Source organism: Myotis nattereri, assembly GCF_964212035.1.
Source record: "Myotis nattereri genome assembly, chromosome: 1".
Classification (NCBI taxonomy): domain Eukaryota; kingdom Metazoa; phylum Chordata; class Mammalia; order Chiroptera; family Vespertilionidae; genus Myotis; species Myotis nattereri.
Window position 1 is genome coordinate 31,771,367 of NC_138075.1, and position 18,224 is coordinate 31,789,590.

At 40.8% G+C, this 18,224-nt stretch overlaps 1 protein-coding gene across 1 annotated transcript in view; it reads right to left on the bottom strand.

Annotated features, from left to right (window-relative positions):
* Positions 1 to 18,224, bottom strand: part of SYNE2 (spectrin repeat containing nuclear envelope protein 2) — a 310,564-nt gene that overhangs the window by 123,403 nt on the left and 168,937 nt on the right. The window contains exons 49-55 of the mRNA XM_081090284.1: positions 16,814 to 17,136; positions 14,784 to 14,928; positions 13,700 to 13,918; positions 8,446 to 8,711; positions 6,801 to 6,969; positions 3,069 to 3,224; positions 593 to 733 (exon numbers count right to left, since the gene is read on the bottom strand). Coding sequence (XP_080946410.1) covers positions 593 to 733; positions 3,069 to 3,224; positions 6,801 to 6,969; positions 8,446 to 8,711; positions 13,700 to 13,918; positions 14,784 to 14,928; positions 16,814 to 17,136 — 1,419 coding nt within the window. The remainder of the gene's footprint in view (positions 1 to 592; positions 734 to 3,068; positions 3,225 to 6,800; positions 6,970 to 8,445; positions 8,712 to 13,699; positions 13,919 to 14,783; positions 14,929 to 16,813; positions 17,137 to 18,224) is intronic.

The following is an 18,224-nucleotide window of genomic DNA, read 5'->3' on the forward strand; positions in this document are numbered from 1 at the left end:
GAGTTTCGAGGGGGACTATTATGTTACTGTACAGTTTTATCTAAGACTTTATTTCTTAAGACTTTTTACAAGGAAAATAAAATTGGAACTTCTATTTTCTTGTTTTCCCTGGCAGTCTAAAGAAAAGCTGCTAAAACAATTCAAATCCTACTGAAATATTTATTGTTATTGTATTTCTATTTGCCTACCAAATAAGTGTCATAAATGTTCCATATTTTATCCTCCAATAATATTTCACTTTAGAAAGCCACAGACTCTAAGAAATGCTCCAACACAGAAACATGTTAGCCTTTGTTTTATATATTTATGTATCTATAAGCTTTTTATATCAGTCTAACCAAGATAAGATCCTTACTCTCCTTTACTTGTGAAAAGGCCAGTTCACAATCCTAGGCTGTCCGGGGGGTTGAGTATATTCCCACCATGAAAAAACTGAGACCAATTCTTCTCCACCACGCTTTCTCAGGAGGCGGGCGCCCTGCGGATCTGGGTTCAGATCTCATTAGGTCAGATTAATCCCAAAGCACGTCCTGCGATGATGGATGAACAGGGGGAACACCAAGTGCTAAAGGAAGTTAAAGGAGAATGTTACCTTTTGAATTTCTTGAGCTTTCTCAATACTTTTGCTTTTCTGCTGCAACATCTTTTCAACCTTGTGAAGCCCCTTGTTAATTTCATCTATTTTTCTACTCATTGCATATGATGGTGAACTTTTCAAGACTTCGTTGCTAACCTGTGACAGTGGGAGACAGACACATTTGGTTTAGTTAGAAACTGTTTTCTGCACTCTATTCCCAGGTCCAAATGATAAAAGGGTTAACCAACCACACTGTTATGTGCTTTTACTTATAAAAAAACCTTTTAACAGTTCTGGGAAAAATTCCAAACCATACTGGCTAATGCGTTAATGAGAGGGTACGTTAGCAGACTAGGAAATGGCAGATGTGCCCACCCAATCTGTTAAATCCAACCAAAGATTTAAAAAAAAGAGAGAAAACCACAAATACAAATTTGTTGAATGTAATCCACAGTATATACTTACAGCTATGTGTTATGTGGGGCAAAACCACTGAGTGGACTGTTTGAAACATACCCCAGCGGAGCAAGTGATATGAAAGAATTCCTGAGAGAGAAATTATTTATTATACAGTCTCTCTCCATTTTATGAGAAAATCCTCTGTCCAGAACTGTTTTCAATAAAATCAAACTTATGCTCAAGCTGACTTTAAAAATGTAATTCCCGCCTTCACAGTCATTAGGGTGAAATAACCTTGAGGATGCACAAAGCTTAGTGTCCGCTGTGTGAGCGTTTCTAGACTGTTTTCACGGAACTCAGAAATCTAACTGCACAGTGTAATTTCTCACCTGAATGATTTTCTTAAGAATATAACTCGGACTAGGAAAGGTAATAAATGTATGCTGAATGTGTCATTTTTCAAAAACCAGATTAGCTCGTGTGCTTGCTTATTTTTTAGTATATGATGATAAGGTTTTCTTCCGGCAGCCACTCAATAACTAAGTAATAATTTATGCTTTTATGCAATCTTTCAACTCTTTCAAACACCACTGTATCTGCACAACCATCACAACTAGAACATCCCAATAAAAATAGTATACAGATGCAGAAGATAAACACAGGCTAAATGACTTGTTTAAATTAAGATCAGATATTAAGGTAGTGGCTGAACTGGTCCCGAGAAGCCCCAAGTTGCCGAACTCCAGAGTCCAAGCTCTTTGCACAACATCAAGCTGTTGATACTTTTATAAAATGACTTATTTCACAGACCATACAGCACAGTAAGGAATTCTTGAGAGAAAAATGTAATCCTATACTGGGTTTTTTAAATCACTGTATAACTTTTTATTGTTATGTAACAAATGACCACAAAATGAAGTCTTCTGGTATGTCGGGCAGTTATTCCCTGGGCAGCGATGAACATCACTTAGGAACATTAGGAGAGATGGTGATTTAGGAAAAGGATGCTGCCTGACTAACACACACAGAATGGCACTGCTTTAGACACATCACACAATAAAAACCAGTCGCTGTGCGCTACAAACACACAAGCTACGGGTGAAACATTAAACCTTAAATTCAAGACAGATTTTGTTCATTAATTCACTTGGTTAGGGGTTTTTCACATGAGGCGGTCACAACGAATTTAGTGCTCTCTCAAAGCATTTTGTATCCTCTTAAAATAAAATCAATAGTACATGATTCTTGGGAAAGTACCTCATAACAGATATTATTGTATGTTAAGGCAACAAGATTTCTTGTAAATATACATTAGGGAGTTTACACAGGTTGGATTTTCCCAAGAAATCTGCATAGAAGTTAACTAAGTTTGAAATCTTAGTTTGTGTGCATTTAGTGTCTATTTAATTAACTAAGTTAGAGGTATTCTTGGCTCTAAAAAGCAATACAAAAATCCTTCTGTGGATGCCAAATAGAACAGAATTTAATTCTGCTGGATTTGGCCTGCCTTTTTATGACTCAATAACATTGAACTCCTTGCTGAACTCCTATGCCTGGACTATGAAACAGTCCCCAGTCCTTACCTGGACTTGCAGGTGTAAGGATGTGCCCAGGTGTGATTTATGAGAACTGTGTGACCACCACTATTAGGAAGACACTGTGGCTAAGTCTATTCCCAGTGTCTTGTGAAATGTGTATTCGTACTGCCCTGGGTTGCTATTTAAAAATGCACAGGGAATACGTTTTAAAACAACGTATTCCCCATGTCTGTAATATTAAACTGACTGTCCAGTTTTTTTTAAAAAAAAAGGCAAGTGAAAGATAACCCATCACTATTTTTAAATGCAAGAGAAGAAAAACTACGCATCTTGACAGCTAAAAGTAAACAGATTACCTTATTCTGTTTTTTCATGTCACTTGTTTAGAGCGATTTCATCTCAGTATTCAATACACAACATTGTCACTTAACCAAACTCTATAAAAACAGTTATAGCTGAAATCAAGGCAAAGGAAATATAATATCAAGTGACATTTCTTCTTTCTATTCATCCAACGCCACAAATAATAACACTAGGACAAACGGTATTGTTACCTTCTCCTCTAGGTCCTCCAAAGCTTTTCTGCATTCTTCCACCTGCGCGTCAATCTCGGCGGGAACTATGGTGTACATTTCAGAATACTTGATTCGGAGTTTTTCCATAATATTCTCAAACGCTAGCGTCCCTTTCTTAGAGGTGCTCTGGAGCTCCTGAAAACATCACGAAAGTTTCAATGCTCACAGGACTGGGGACGCGTTTACCTCTAGACACAAAAGCAGCTTTGCCACGCATCCTTATGATTTCCATGAGCACATTTTGCATGACAAAGCCTCACTATCGATACAAGCTGATTAAGCCTGGGAGATACTCCTTTTGGTCAGATGATGCTTGCTAATTTGTAAGAATTAAACTTGATATCTCTTCACAGTGTCAGACCATTGTCCTGAGGAGACATTACAACATCTCCTGCTTCTAAAGTACCTCTAGGATTTAACTGTATCGCAGTGGCAGCCTTGATCTAAAAACCTGCAAGTAGCAAAAAGTTTCAAAGAAGTTTCTCTCTCTCTTTTTTTGTTTTGTTTTGTTATTAACTTGTTGCCATTTTCTGCTTCTTCCTACATTATCATCACAATGACTCAAGGCCGCTAAAAGCCCTTGGGCTTGAAGCAGAAGTGTCTGCTTTCATGTAATGAGACAGCCCCGTGGAGCGCCACTTCTTTCAAAGAGGAGGGTTCCAGTTCCAGGCGAAGAATGTGGGTTTCAGGAGATAAAAGAAACCTGAACAAATGGTCCATTGGTTGTGGCCTAGAAACAAAATCTGATCTACGTTCTCCTGCACTAATTATAAAGGAGAAACTCATTTGTTTGGGAAAGTTTCCCAAAGATCAAGTGGAAAAATACTCTCTGACTCCGCTGCGGCGCTTTGGGTTTGCTTTGTTTTGAGAGGAGCTGTTTAGCAGCATTATTTGTGCTAATGGACTGAGTCGCTGCACGGGAGAACGGGTCCGATTTTGAATGACTCCACGATGCGTCACTGCTTTCCTTTTCTCAACCCTCAGCGGAGAACACAGCTAGAGAGGGAAAGGGAAAGGACAATGCCAGGCAGGCAAAGGCGGGGCTTGAGGTCTGGTGTCCCCCTGTTTTATCTGGGCCTAGCAGTACAGGTCTTCGTTCAGAGCTGCACACGGATGGCTTCCCCGCGAAGATGACGTCTGTCTGTGGAAGTTCCCCCTTTCAGCACTGCTAACCAACTCCGATGAACAACCGTGCGCGGCTTTTGAATAAACTTCCGCACTTGTCATTTTTGCCTGATAGCACTGGACCGGAATAAGAGATCATCCAGAAAAAAGTGAGTTCCTAAAGGACGCCGAGGTGTGTGCGTAACTCCTGGGCTACTGTGTTGTAATATATGCATTTGGTTTTCACCACTGGTTTCTGGCCAGGCTTCTAAAACTCTTGAAATTTCCTAAATGTGGTGAGAGGAGCATCTTCTGCTATTTATGTTTCCACCCAAACCTGAGTTTATGCAAAGGAGATGACTCTTGCGGTGCCCCTAGATAGCTACATGATGGGGGCTGGTTGCCAGAGGAACCAACACTTGTAACCCCACAGAAACTTCCTTTCTTTAATCTGACCGCGTCTCCTTCTTCCCTTCTGGTTCAAACTGGCCTTGCCCAGCCTAGGGGCACCCTGGCTCACCCAGGCCCCTTTCCTTTGCGCTTTGATCATTAAGCCCTCGGGACACTGAGGTTCTGGTCGGTGTCAAATAATCGTAGGGACAAAGGCCTGGGTCTGCTGACCACAGAGACAGAGTTTCAGTCAAACTAGAGACAGCAGCGAGGCCTCAGTTGTGTTTCAGCTCTAGACCCAGAAAAGTGGAACGACTCCCCCAGCCAGACCCTTGCAAAACCAGACAGAGCAATGCCATGGCTGACGTCAGGACCAGATGCAATGATCAACTACTCCCTACCCAAGTGCTGATCAATCAACAAGACCAGGACCTAAACAGGACCCTAGCTCCCTTAACCACCATGATTAGTGATTTTCCCTATACGCCCATCCCTGGAAGCCTTCAGAGAGCAATGCTCACCTGTGGCTCCGGGTTTGGCTTCATTTCCTGAACTAGTCAACCATTACTTTCTTTGCTACAAGCTCCTATTGGCATTTGATCGGGCTTTGGTGCATGCAGGAGAATGAGCCCATGTAGTTGGTAACAGCTGGAATGAAATTTCTGCTTCACTTCCCATCCACTGGGAAAGGAGAGGGGCCAGAGGTTGAGATAATCACTAACTGTTAGGTCAGAGAGAGCCCAGGATTGGATACATGCAGACATGGGACAAGATAATGGACTCCCCCTGGCATGTCTAACAGATCAGCATGCCAGACACAGATACAGGCTTCTTCTCCCTGAATCCACAACGACCCCCACACAGATACTGACTCATTCCTGAATACCTGGCTGACCCCTGCAGCTGAAACTTCCTCAACTGAATACCTCAGCTCATGTCCCCGCCCCTCACCCAGCTGCAGTATAAAAGGAGCGCCCCCCTCCCTGTTGGTGTGAATCCACGTGCCCTGTCCTTGGGGTATGTGGGTCTCCCGGGAACGCAGAAATAAACCTTTTCCTTTCCTTTCTTTTCTGATTCACTGGACTCTCTATTTCTTGCGCCGCCTCCTGAGCCACCTAACCTAACACTAACGATCAATGATTTAACCAATCATGGCTACGTAATGGACCCTCCATACAAACCACTAAACGACAATTGGAGTTGAGCACAGTGAGGTGCTAGGACAGTGGCACACCCAGTGGGGTATGGAGCCCCTCATACCTTGCCCTATGCATCTCTTCCCTTTGGCTGTTCCTGAGGTGCATCCTTCACAATAAATCGGTAATAGTAAGTAAAGTGTTTCCCTGACTTCTTTTTTTTAAAAATATATTTTTATTGATTTCAGAGAGGAAAGGAGAAGGAGAGAAAGAGAGAGAAACATCAATGATGAGAGAATCATTGATCGGCTGCCTCCTGGCACGCCCCCTACTGGGGATTGACCCTGCAACCTGGGCATGTGCCCTTGATCAGAATCGAACCCAGAACCTTTCAATCCGCAGGCCAACCCTCTATCCACTGAGCCAAACCAGCCAGGGCACTGTTTCCCTGACTTCTGTGAGACATTCTAACAAATTATTGAACCTGAGGAGGGGATAGATAGCCTGACAGTCAGAAGTACCAGAGGCCTGGGACTTGCCATTCAGTGTGTGAAGTGGGGACAGTCTTGTGGGACTGAGCCCTTAACCTGTGCTAACTCCTGGCAGTTAGTGTTAGAACTGAACTGAATATTAGGACACCCCGTTGGTGTACAGGGAGTTGCAGAATAGGTTGGGGTGGAGGGGGGCCGGGGAACCACACATTTACTGTCAGAAGCGTTGTAAATAAAAACAATTCCCTATCAGAGGTTAGATATTACATCCTACAAACGATAGTTGTTTAACATGCTACTCAGGAATGGTCGGAGGTCCTTGTTCACCAAACACACTTAAAATATGGTTGAAAAAGGGCTGCTTGGTCCAAACTGGCCTACTTCCCAACCTGGCTTTAACCTTCTGCTCTCCAACCACACTGATCTCCTGTGGCTCTGCCCACACTGTGCCACAGGGCCTTTGCATGTGCTTTCCTCTCCCCGGGACTGCTCCCTCCACTCTAGTCACTGAGTTACCTCTGACCCAAGGACTCTGGATTCAAGACTGCAAACCTGTATCCACCACATTTACAAGTTCATTTCTGACTTACCTCAAACTGTCCTGTCCTTTCTGGGTGGTCTTGTAATTCCATATTTTGCAAAGAAGATGTGGTCCGTTGAAATAAATTCTTCAACGTCATTAATTCTTTTGTGAAGGAATGTCTCTCTTGGATTTCATTCTGCACCAATTCCTTATTCTTTTGAGCTTTCTGAAAAAGCCTAAAATACAGCATCAAAATAAAATTGTACCTCTATCCTGTTCATCTGTGAAATAGTTTTGTTTTAATAATTAATATGATATCTGCATAGCTCACAAAATATTTTTTTCTGAGAAGAGTGCTAGTTTCCATGATTTATATACTATATATACTAACATGTATCAAATTCCATCACTCAATCAAACCCCTCTCCAAAACTTTAATCCCAAAATACCCTCTTTTCAACTTGACATGACACTTGCCATCTCTAGCCTGTTTTGTCCATGTAATCTTGGAGTTCACCCGAACGTGACTTAGAGGTGAGAATAGAGACATGGTAGGTTCTGGGGGACAGACAACCCCACTAGCCTTTTATCTCAGCTGCCCCACTTGCTGTGAATGTAACCAGAATTGCAGTGGAGGCATTTAGGTGGGTAAAGTCTTTCCCGAGAGCTATTTGGCAGGCATTTCCCGCTGTAAATGTACTGTATCCTCTGACTCCCTGACTCTGCTCCTCAGCATCTTTCTTAATGAATTCATTACAGATGCAGACGGAGATTGTGGCATAAAAATATTCACCGCAGTGGTTTTATAAAAGTAAAAGAAATTACATATAATTTAAAGTTCCTATACTAGGGGGCTTGTTAAATAAATGATGGCATATCCACATGATGAAAGATTTTAGAGCTATGTTTTAGAGAGCATTTATGGCACAGACAAACAAACATGGTATGCTGACAAAGGATTCTGCAGAATATAAAACAGTATAGTAATATGTTTGCAATTTGTTTAAAAGTATAATCATAGTTAAAAAGTGACGAGAAAGAAGTGATTGGCAATGGTTGCTGCTGAGTGGTAAAATTAAAGGTGAGGTTTATATTAATCTTTATAATATCCCACATTCTCTAACCTTTCTATAATAAATATGTACTATTAACTTAGAAAAACAGAAAACAGAAAACAAAACGAAGTGTATTTGTCCTCAGTAACACCAAGATGAAGAACACTTGCTTGTTTTATCATTATAATCTTTTCTATCCCTTCCTATACTTAATCTGTGTTAACTCAACTCAATTCTGTCATATCACTTCTCATTATCCTATAATCTATCTATCTATATAAAAGCCTAAGTGACTGTTAGACCAGTTGCTGTGACATAAACTGACCACCAGGGGGGCAGATGCTCAATGCACAGGCATGGAAACATGGAACAGACTGATGAATCTCAGAGGAAAGGGGGAGGAGGGAGGGTGGGAAGAGATTAACCAAAGATGTTATATGCATACTAGAGACCTGCGGGGGTGGGGGGGGGGGAGATTTGGGCTGAAACTGGCAGTCCAACATCCCCTGAGGAGTTCCAGATTGCGAGTGGTCGCAGGCTAGGCTGAGGGACCCCACCAGGCCTCTTGTATTTTGTATTTTTGAACGTCAGTGTTTCCTAAATTTTAAACCTGAGCTATCAAACATGTCTCCGTAACAGTGGTTCATAAACTCTCACTTATTGCATCGCTCTTGCATAGCCGTAATCTCCTGGACGGCTGGGGCGGGCTCCGGGGAGCTCCCGGAGGCAGGGGCGCGCTGGGCGCTTCGGCAGCGCTGGAGCAGCAGCATCAGCAGCAGCTGCTGCTTCTCCGCGGTCTCCTCGTATTGGCGTAGGCACTCCAGCAGCTCAGAGAGTTCCGCCGTGGAGGCTGCCTCTTTTGTTTTGGAAATTTCAGGGAGTTCTTCTTGAAGATTATCTAAAATAATTGCTTCTCGTTCAACCTAAGTCAACACACAAAAAGAGAGGACTAAAATCAGTAAAATATAGTCTTACCACTGCAGGTCTGGAAACAGGCCTTGGCAACCATAAACGTCTGTGCCCTGGTTCTCAGAGGGCCCCAATGCCGTATCCTACTTCAAAGTAATTATTTGTCTGTTTACAGGGGAATATTATACCTGCACTACCAGAATCCCATAGTTCCCCGCTATTGATCCTGTAGATGTGCGATTAAAGCGAAGTGCTGCTGTTATGAGCTGAAAGAAACGCTGCTGAGTATTCTCATCAATAATTTCTCCTTCCGATTTCAGTGGCATACAGCCATGGTTTCTCCTGAGATGCCCATCAGGTGGTTAGCGTGAGCTCCACCAAACTGCACCCACTAAGTCTGCGGCTGGGCAACGACTGGGCACTTTCTCTACGGTTCTCTTTTCTTTCACATCGATCCCTCTATGCTCAGAAACGTATGGTGTGGCTCAGTGTTTGAGCATCAACCTATGAACCAGGAGGTCACGGTTTGATTCCTGGTCGGGGCATATGCCTGGGTTACAGGCTCAATCCCCCAGTGTGGGGTGTGCAGGAGGCAGCCAATCAATGATTCTCTCTCATCATTGATGTTTCTATCTCCCTCCCTCTCTTTTCCTCTCTGAAATCAATAAAATATATTTTTAAAAAGTAAGTCCACTATGTCCTCATTACCCTGACACCTACCCCACAGAGAAAGCAGCCCAAAATGCTGACCTAATCATGTATTTTCCAACAGCGATGTGCGGAACCCAGAAATGCATGACCTCATCCATCACATGCATGGAGACTGAAGTTCTATCAGCCCTGAGCTCAGAATGAAGATAACGACAATCAGATCTGCTTCTGCATCTCTCCTCAACACCGCCACCCCCCGCCCCCCCCCCCCCCCGGCTCTGCTCATTTATATGTCTGCCCCTATCACTGCGGACTGCCCTCAATGCTCCAACCCAGTCAGGCATCTTGCAATCTTGACATTACTGAGCATAATACTGGTCAACTCCATTTATGATATTGTGCTAACTCAAATGATGAACACGGACCTGGATGCCCTGGGGTAGAAAGTACAACCTATGGAGGAAAATTCAGGAATTCCAGCATTAAGTTCCCAGGGGCCCAATGGTCTGGGGCACGGCAGAACCTCTCAGGTAAAGATCAAGTGGTTCAAAGCACCATGCTGGGGGAGTCTATGCGATTTTGGAGGCAGTATATGCTGCACTTGACTTGGCTCAGATGCATTCATCAGACGGCTGCCATTGTTAAGGCGGGTCTAGAGAAAAGAAGGCACTGCTCCAGGGGTGGAGTGTGGAATAGGCTGCGTTACCACTTGGGCCATATATCCCAGCTGAGTCCCAGTCACTAGGATGCCTGGGCGCAGGTGTAGACTGGCCCCTCTCTGAGAGGCCCCGTTATGGTACGTGTGCTTCCCGTCCCCTCAAACCTAAATCCAGTTGCATCAGGAGTCCTGGCTCTCGTGCAGGCAGCTGTCATTTCCACCAGGGACTGAGATAAAGGTTCCACGGGTTGTTTTGCAGCCCCCCTGACAAAGAACCAGCGTGCAAAGAAAGGAGCTGCTCTACTGACAGAGGTAATTGTACATCTAGGGTTTCCAATATGCATCTGGGTTGAAAGAGCTGTGCCTATGAACCAGGACTTAACGGAACATCTCCTGGTGCTTCTGGTCCTGGTGAGAACGCTCAAGGGGCACCTGCAGCAGCCAGGACCCAGGAAGAGCAAACCGCAAGCCGAGGCTCTGGCCTTCCCTGTTTCAGTTCTCCTAGTCCAGTGGTGGCGAACCTTTTGAGCTCGGCGTGTCAGCATTTTGAAAAGCCCTAACTTAACTCTGGTGCCGTGTCACATATAGAAATTTTTTGATATTTGCAACCATAGTAAAACAAAGACTTATATTTTTGATATTTATTTTATATATTTAAATGCCATTTAATAAAGAAAAATCAACCAAAAAAATGAGTTCGCGTGTCACCTCTGACACACGTGTCATAGGTTCGCCATCACTGTCCTAGTCCCTGCTGCCTGCTGTGAGTTGGTCGGTGAGTAAGGAGGGGAACAAAAGGGGAAGAAGAATTCTTATTAGGATGATAATATTACTCGAAAGCCAGGCAATTCTCCAACCTATGCATGGATAAACAAACGGCCGTGCACGTGCCCAGTAGAATATTACCCAGGAATAAAAAAAGAAATGAGCTATCAAAACAAGCAGCAACAGGAATGCATCTCACATGCATCACGCTTAGTGAAGAGAAGCCAGACTCGAAAGACCACAAACTGTCCGCGTCCATTTCTGTGACATTCCGGAAATGCAAGAACAGAGTAAAGGTTGCCGGGGGCTGGAGGTGGTGGAAGGAGATGCCTACGAAGGGGCACACAGGAACTCTCTGGGGCGATAAAACCATTCTAAATCTGGATGTTGTTGGTGCTCATATAACTATAGGTACTTGTCAAAAGTCAACAAGCTTTATACCAAAAAGGGTGAATACAGCCCAAATCAGGGAAATAGTTGCCACAAAGATTATGCGCCCACTCTTCCACATACAAGAGCCTCTGCAAGCCCCTCAATGATTTTCCTTAGACACATAATTCTAACAAAATTGATTATAAAATGTTTAGGCTCAGAGTCAATTATAAAGTAGAGTCTAGAAAGGGAGAAGAAACCGTAAGTAAACACAGTGAAGGAGAATGAAGATCCTGTAACCAGCAGAAATAGAAACTGGTAGAGAAAGGCCTTCTGGACTTTTGGTACAAGGGGAAGAAGCCAGCTTTATTCCTCCCATTAGCTTTGAAGATGTGACTTTACACTGTGTTCACCCAAGCATAAAATAATGATTCTGAGTAACCAGAAGTGAATAATTAAATCAAGCACATGAAAACAGAGGTAAGAAGTTAATAAAAATTTAAATTGATTTTTAATTTGTAAATGTAAACAGAGCTTGTTTTTAAAAATCTACTTATTCCATAAAGATACTGAATTATTGTATACTACTAACATTTTAAAAACAGAAATTCATTTCATCACATATACATTTACAACCATACTAACAGGACCTTGCATGTATAGGCCTTTAGATGATCTAGTTTTTATTGAATGGATAAAAGCTATTTTAAAAGCTTACATCAATTTGGTATGGGTAAATATCATTTAAGTTGATACTTTAGCCCTTAAACTCCAGAGTGTAAATTTGAATCCACTGCTACCACTCACTTATGATTGTGGGCAAGTTACTCAATCTCACTGTCTTACTTTCCTCATCTATGGAATGAAGGTTATAAAAATATCGACCTTTTAGGATTCTTGTGAGGATAAATGATAATACATGTAAAGAGCTCAGAACTATGTATGACATATGTTCAATAAACACCCATTAACACCCATTATGAGGACATATTTTGTTTTTGCTACTCTTTAAAAAACACATTTTGTTAGCAAATATTGTAAAATGCTTTATGAATAATTTCAAAGTGCTAAGGGAATGTGATCTGAATTAATAAAGTATAATTGCAAATAGGTATATAGCAGTAGAGAGACAATGTAATAAAATAAAAAGCTTTAGACTTGGGTTTAAATAAGAGCTGTCACTCAAGAAATATTTACTAAGCCCACTAAGTGCAAAGCCTTGGTTGGATACTAAAGTTACAACGGTGAGCAAAACAGATGTGGTCCCAGCCCACAGGAGCTTATAGCTCAATCACTGGAACGTCTTGAGCCAACTTAAATCTCCCAGTGCCTCAGTTTCTCTATCAATAAAATGGGAATCAGTCCTGAGGGCAATGCAAGGATTCAGTGACACCATGTGTGAACTGCCTTCTCAGCATTGCACACGGCCTACTGTAGTAATTCAATAAACAGTGTCATTATGAACGGGAAAGAACAAGGCCAGCAGTTCTGCTAGAAGCATACTTTATAATGTATTTACTCATCAAACCCCACCACCAAAATGAAATTCATTTTCAAAACTATCAAGTTTTAAGCAAGAAAATATGATAGTACTAAACATTTAAATCCCAAAGCATGTATCCTTCCTCTAATGAAGTACTGATTAGTGTATTTCTCTCTCAAGTAAATTCAGCAGGAATTCAGACATGAATTAGAGAGAAGAACTTTCATTTAATGTTATGATTTGTACCTCATTTATACCTCGTCCTTTGGGAAAATTAAAGAATTAAAGAGTACTCTAAGATAATGTTATACTATTTTAAATTTTCTTTTAAATATATGTAAGTGTAAGTCCTGAACCATAGTTAAATGAACATGTGTGACTGACAGATATTAAGTTTCTTTGAGATGGTTTTCAGAAAGAATATCAGACATTTTTAGGCCCAGACTTTACAACAATAGTTCATTTCCTTAGTCAACAATTGTAGTTAATCTCCAAAGTAGTTGGTGATTATGAATACTACCTAACTCTAACCTTCAGTGCCAGGTTGAGAGAGTTATTTTTAAGAGGGCTTAATTCATCTTCACAATAAAGATCTTAAAGCTCGAATGAACAAGTAGTCACTTATTTCTAAGAACCGTCTGATACCAAATATATTCCACTATTATAAAAAAAAATGTTGAATCATTTCTTGGGAGATTATTTTAGTAGGATGCGACCTCTATAAACATTTATGTGTTACACATATGTGATAAAAAACAAATGACAGAGGTTGAGGACCTGTTGTATATAAAAACAACATGAAAATAATAAAACAATGTAAAGATGCTTATAAGAAAAACTCTATGGTTTGACTATTGAAAATGAAGCATCGCCCTGACCAGCAAGCTCAGTGGTTAGAGCATCGGCCACAAACCAAAGGGTCTCGGGTTCCATTCCTGGTCCAGGGCACGTACCTTGGCTGCAGGTCAGGGCACATGCAGGAGGCATCCAATCGACATGTCTCTCTCTCACAAATCAATGAAAAAAAGAAAAGCCTCAGGTAAGGATTAACAAAGAGAAAATGAAGCACTCACTTCTTCACTGACAAATTTCCACTCCTGCTTCAGTTCTTCACACCACATCTCCCATTCTTTAGCAACTTCCAGCAAACGCAGCCATTTCTCCCACAGAGCCCACACGGTTCTGAGCAGACCCATGCCGTCACTATCTGTGAACGTGGGTCTCAGGTGTCTGAGGACCTGTCGTAGTTTCATAAACTCTTCTTTAATTGACATAAGATTTGACACCAAGGCCTTAGGAAACAAAAGGGATAAGAAGAATATAATGTCTATTGATCTTTCTGAACATTACGAACTTTTTAAAATCTTGAATAGCAAATGATTTTACATCGTCCACAAGCATTTTGTGATCAATTTTTTAGTCCTTTTGAAAGCCAATTTGAGACAGATGAGAATTACCTATGTATTATTGTATTGCACTATGTGAATTTGAAACTATGGGCACAAACAATGACGCATAAGCCAATTTTCCCAAGTAAGATATGCTTTTAAAGGTTAACAATCCTAAAAGTTCACTCTGTTATTCTACTGTTAAGTCTCATCTTTTACTAGGAAGTTAATTTGGACAATACACTGTATCAACCACCAAGGCTTTAGTTCGTTTTTTTTTTGGTTTTACGTTTTGTTTTGGGATGGATAGTAAGCACAGACTATTCAGAATGTTCTCATCCAAATCCTAATAACATAATACCATAGACTCTAACAGATGACAGTAAGCAAAAACTAGAATTGCTGAGGAGAGCACATAAGAAGTAACCGGAATTTAACACGTAGGACAACTGCATTAAATTCCATGTCATCCGTCCAGCAAGGTCCTACAACATAACATGAAGGGTCAAGCTTTAGAAAGAGTGAGCAATAAGGACAGGATGCCACTCAGGAGAGGACTGTCCTGTGAACCCAACTACGAATCAAGTCTCAGAACCATTGCTTCATTTTTCCCCCCTTGGCTTTTGGTTGGAAGAATTTTCTTGAGTTTGGTACAAGTCAGGTTGAAGCTTGCTGTGGGGCGTCACAGAGCCACGTTCCCTGCTGCCTCCGCCAGCTTTCTGCCCCTTTTTTGCACCCAGTCTTCCTGGAGATTTGCAAATACTGTTACCTTGCTCTGTTCCGAGCGTTCTAGAGCTTCTTTGTAGGACACTGGCAGCGGGGACATGGACTGCGCAAGAACTGCCTCCATTCGGCGGAGGTCAGTCCCAATCTTCTCTTTAAGTTTCCCGTAGCATTTGTAATTCTCGAGACACCTAGTGGGTTAGGGGGGAAAGTGAGATACATTAAATTTTATTTAGTACCATATATTCTGAACATCCCAGAGTAAATTTCAACACTTAATAAAAAAAACAGAATGTAATTCTCTTTTTTGTTATTCAGGGGATTTCAAAAAATTTTCATCATCTACCTTCTCACGGGGACCTGCATAAGACTTTAGAATTGAAAACTTTAACAGGCAGGTAAGACTGATCTCAAAACACCTAAATTGGAAAACTGTATTTTTCAGCACTACTAATGAAGTGTAACTTGATACAATTCTTGTAGAAAACCATTTAGTCTTTAAAATGTCCATATCTTTTGACCATTAATTTGACTTCTGTAATTTATCTTAAGGAGTTAATCCCAATCCAGTACAAGAAATTTATCCTGAATTTACTTTTGCTTATTAAGTAAAAAATTTTTTACTGATTAGACTATTAACTAAAATGGCAAAATTGAAACACACCCTATGTGTAACAAAAGATAAAGCTGAGTAAATTACAACAATCTATTTTATAAAATATCATATAGAAATTCTAATTACTTTTATAGAGCTTTTGTTACAATAAGAAAAAGAGCTCATGTTATAAAGTTAAAGGCAGCATATTTTTATACAGCATAATGCTGTGATATATTAAAAACACTATGAATAAAATTATGTGTACAAAATAGATACAGCCTGCATTCCCCACTGAAGACAATTAAAAATTCAAGTATCAAGTATTTTTTAAATTCTTAAAACACAATAATAAACTGGGAAGGAATTAAGAAATATTTAGAGGCTCTGCACTAAGTAAAAGAGGAAGTATGGAGAAATAAGCTAAATTGTAGGGCTGTTTTCACTTTGAAGTTATTTGCTGCAGTTTAGTTTTATTGACCTTCTCCTGGAATGCTGGAGACAGAGGATAAAGCCTATAAAGACATTTATAACACCTACAACCACAAAAGTCCAACATCCAAAATATAGAATAAATCCCTACAAATGAAAAAGAAAAAGATGGACAACCTTATAAAAATTGGGTAAAGGCTTGAATAAGTATTTCTCAGAAGAAGAAACATGAGTGACCAAGAAATATTTTTTTAAAAAGAGGCTCAAATTCATTAGCAATAATAGAGATGCAAACAAAAAACCACAATAAAATACCACTTCTCACCCATCAGAATGGCGAAATTTAAATCCCACAACATCAAGTGTTGGCAAGGATATAGGACAATTGTAACACAGATATGCTATTAGATAAACTTAAAACAATGAATTAAATCATGTGGAATTAAAATGTAAGGTGTGCGACCCGGCAACCACAACCCACTGGGAGATCTTGCATTTATAAATGTTCCTGGTAGAACTTTTGTAAATGCAAAAACTAGGAATAACCCAAATGCTTATCAGTAGATGGGTGACTGAATTTTACAACAGACAAGATCATGAATAAACTTCAGGATCATAATGATGATTTTGAAGTCACAGAAGAATACACATGCATGAAAATGGAATACAAACACACAGTAAAAACATTTTAAAGGGCAAAGAAATGATAAAATATTTAGGATAAAGAATACTTCTGTTACTTCTGAGAGGAGCGGGAAGAAGCACGCAAGAGAATCAAAAAGTCATGATGATTCTCTTTGAACCTCTGGGTACATGGCTGTTTATCATTATTCTTTATACCATATGCAGACTTTTATAAACATTCTGTTGTAGGTACTCAATATTAAATAAAAAATATAAAATACAATAAAATATTTGTTACGGTTTTCTTTAGGTCGTATTTTTTTAACTTTTCCATATTTTCCAAATGATTTCTGCGTATATGTTTATTGTAAAGAAATCTATATTTTATATTTTATGTTCGTAAAGCATTACAAAGAAGTACACACCTTTCTATTTCTGCTTCCTTTACTCTGACTGCCTCTCTCAGGGCTGAGTTCTTAGAAACCAATTCCTGCAAAGTGCACTGAAGTTGTCCTTGGGCGGCAGGGCTGGCGATGGCCCCCAGTTTCTCACTGAGGCTCTGGATGTCTGTTATCGTGGATTCCAATTCCTCCTGTTTCCCGCGAGGCGTCTCCAGTGATTCTTCTGGATGATCCAGGTCTACGCTATGGGATGCAACAAAGGCTTCAAGGGCAGCAACCACCCCCATCGCCCTGGGGACTGCCTCATTGTAGCGGGTCATATTTTCATGAGCATCATTCAAGACATTCTGGTGAAAAGGAGATTAAATGCTATGACAAAACTGTCAGACATCTGGGACTTCTGTCATTCTTGACTTTTTGTGGTGCACTCATAATATATACCCTTGGGTCTTATAAGAGTTAGCATCTCCTACTTTTAGTTTGACAAGTATGTAAAAGTCCTATATAATAAAAGGCTAATATGAAAAATGACTGAACGGCGGAACGACTGGTCACTATGATGCATGCTGACCACTAGGGGGCAGACGCTCAATGCAGGAGCTGCCCCTGGTGGTCAGTGCGCTCCCACAGGGGGAACGCCACTCAGCCAGAAGCCGGCTCACGGCTGGCGAGTGCAGCAGCGGTGGTGGTGGTGGTGGCAGGACCCTCTCCCGCCTCTGCAGCAGTGGGACATCCCCCCAAAGGCTTCTGTAGTGTAAGCGGGCGCAGGCCGGGCTGAAGGACGCCTCCCCACCATGTGCACAAATTTTGTGCATCGGGCCTCTAGTGTTTACATAAAAAACAAAACACTCCAGATTTGCTAAGGAAACCGAATCTAAATTCAAAAATAAACCTCATGAATCATGTCTAATAATATACGTTCCTGCTCTTATATTAGACATAAATTAAACAATGGAATAAACTTAATGTATAGAACCTTAATCAATACTTGTGAAAAAAAGATGAAAAAAAAGTAAACAAAGAACCCAGACCGCTTATGTTTTTAAATGAATAGTTATGCCACTAACTTTAGTTTTGAGAATCTCACTTTATGTCTTCTCATTGAAATAAATAACTTTAAAGGTCCCTTCCAGTCCAGCACTAATCATATGATTTGGGGGATTCATGTACCTCATTTCTGGAAAATGCATTAAATCAAGTGGAGAAGGATACAGAGAACAGACTTGTGGTTGTCAGAGGTGTGGGGTGGAGGGTTGAAATGAGCGAAGCAGGGGTCAAAAGCTATAAACTTGCAGTTACAAAATAAGTTGTGGGATGTAATGTATAGCATAGCCACTCTAGTTACCAATACTGTGTTGCATATTTGAAATTGCTAAGAGAGTAGATCTTATAAATTCTCATCACAAGAAAAAAATGTAACTGTGGTGATAGCTGT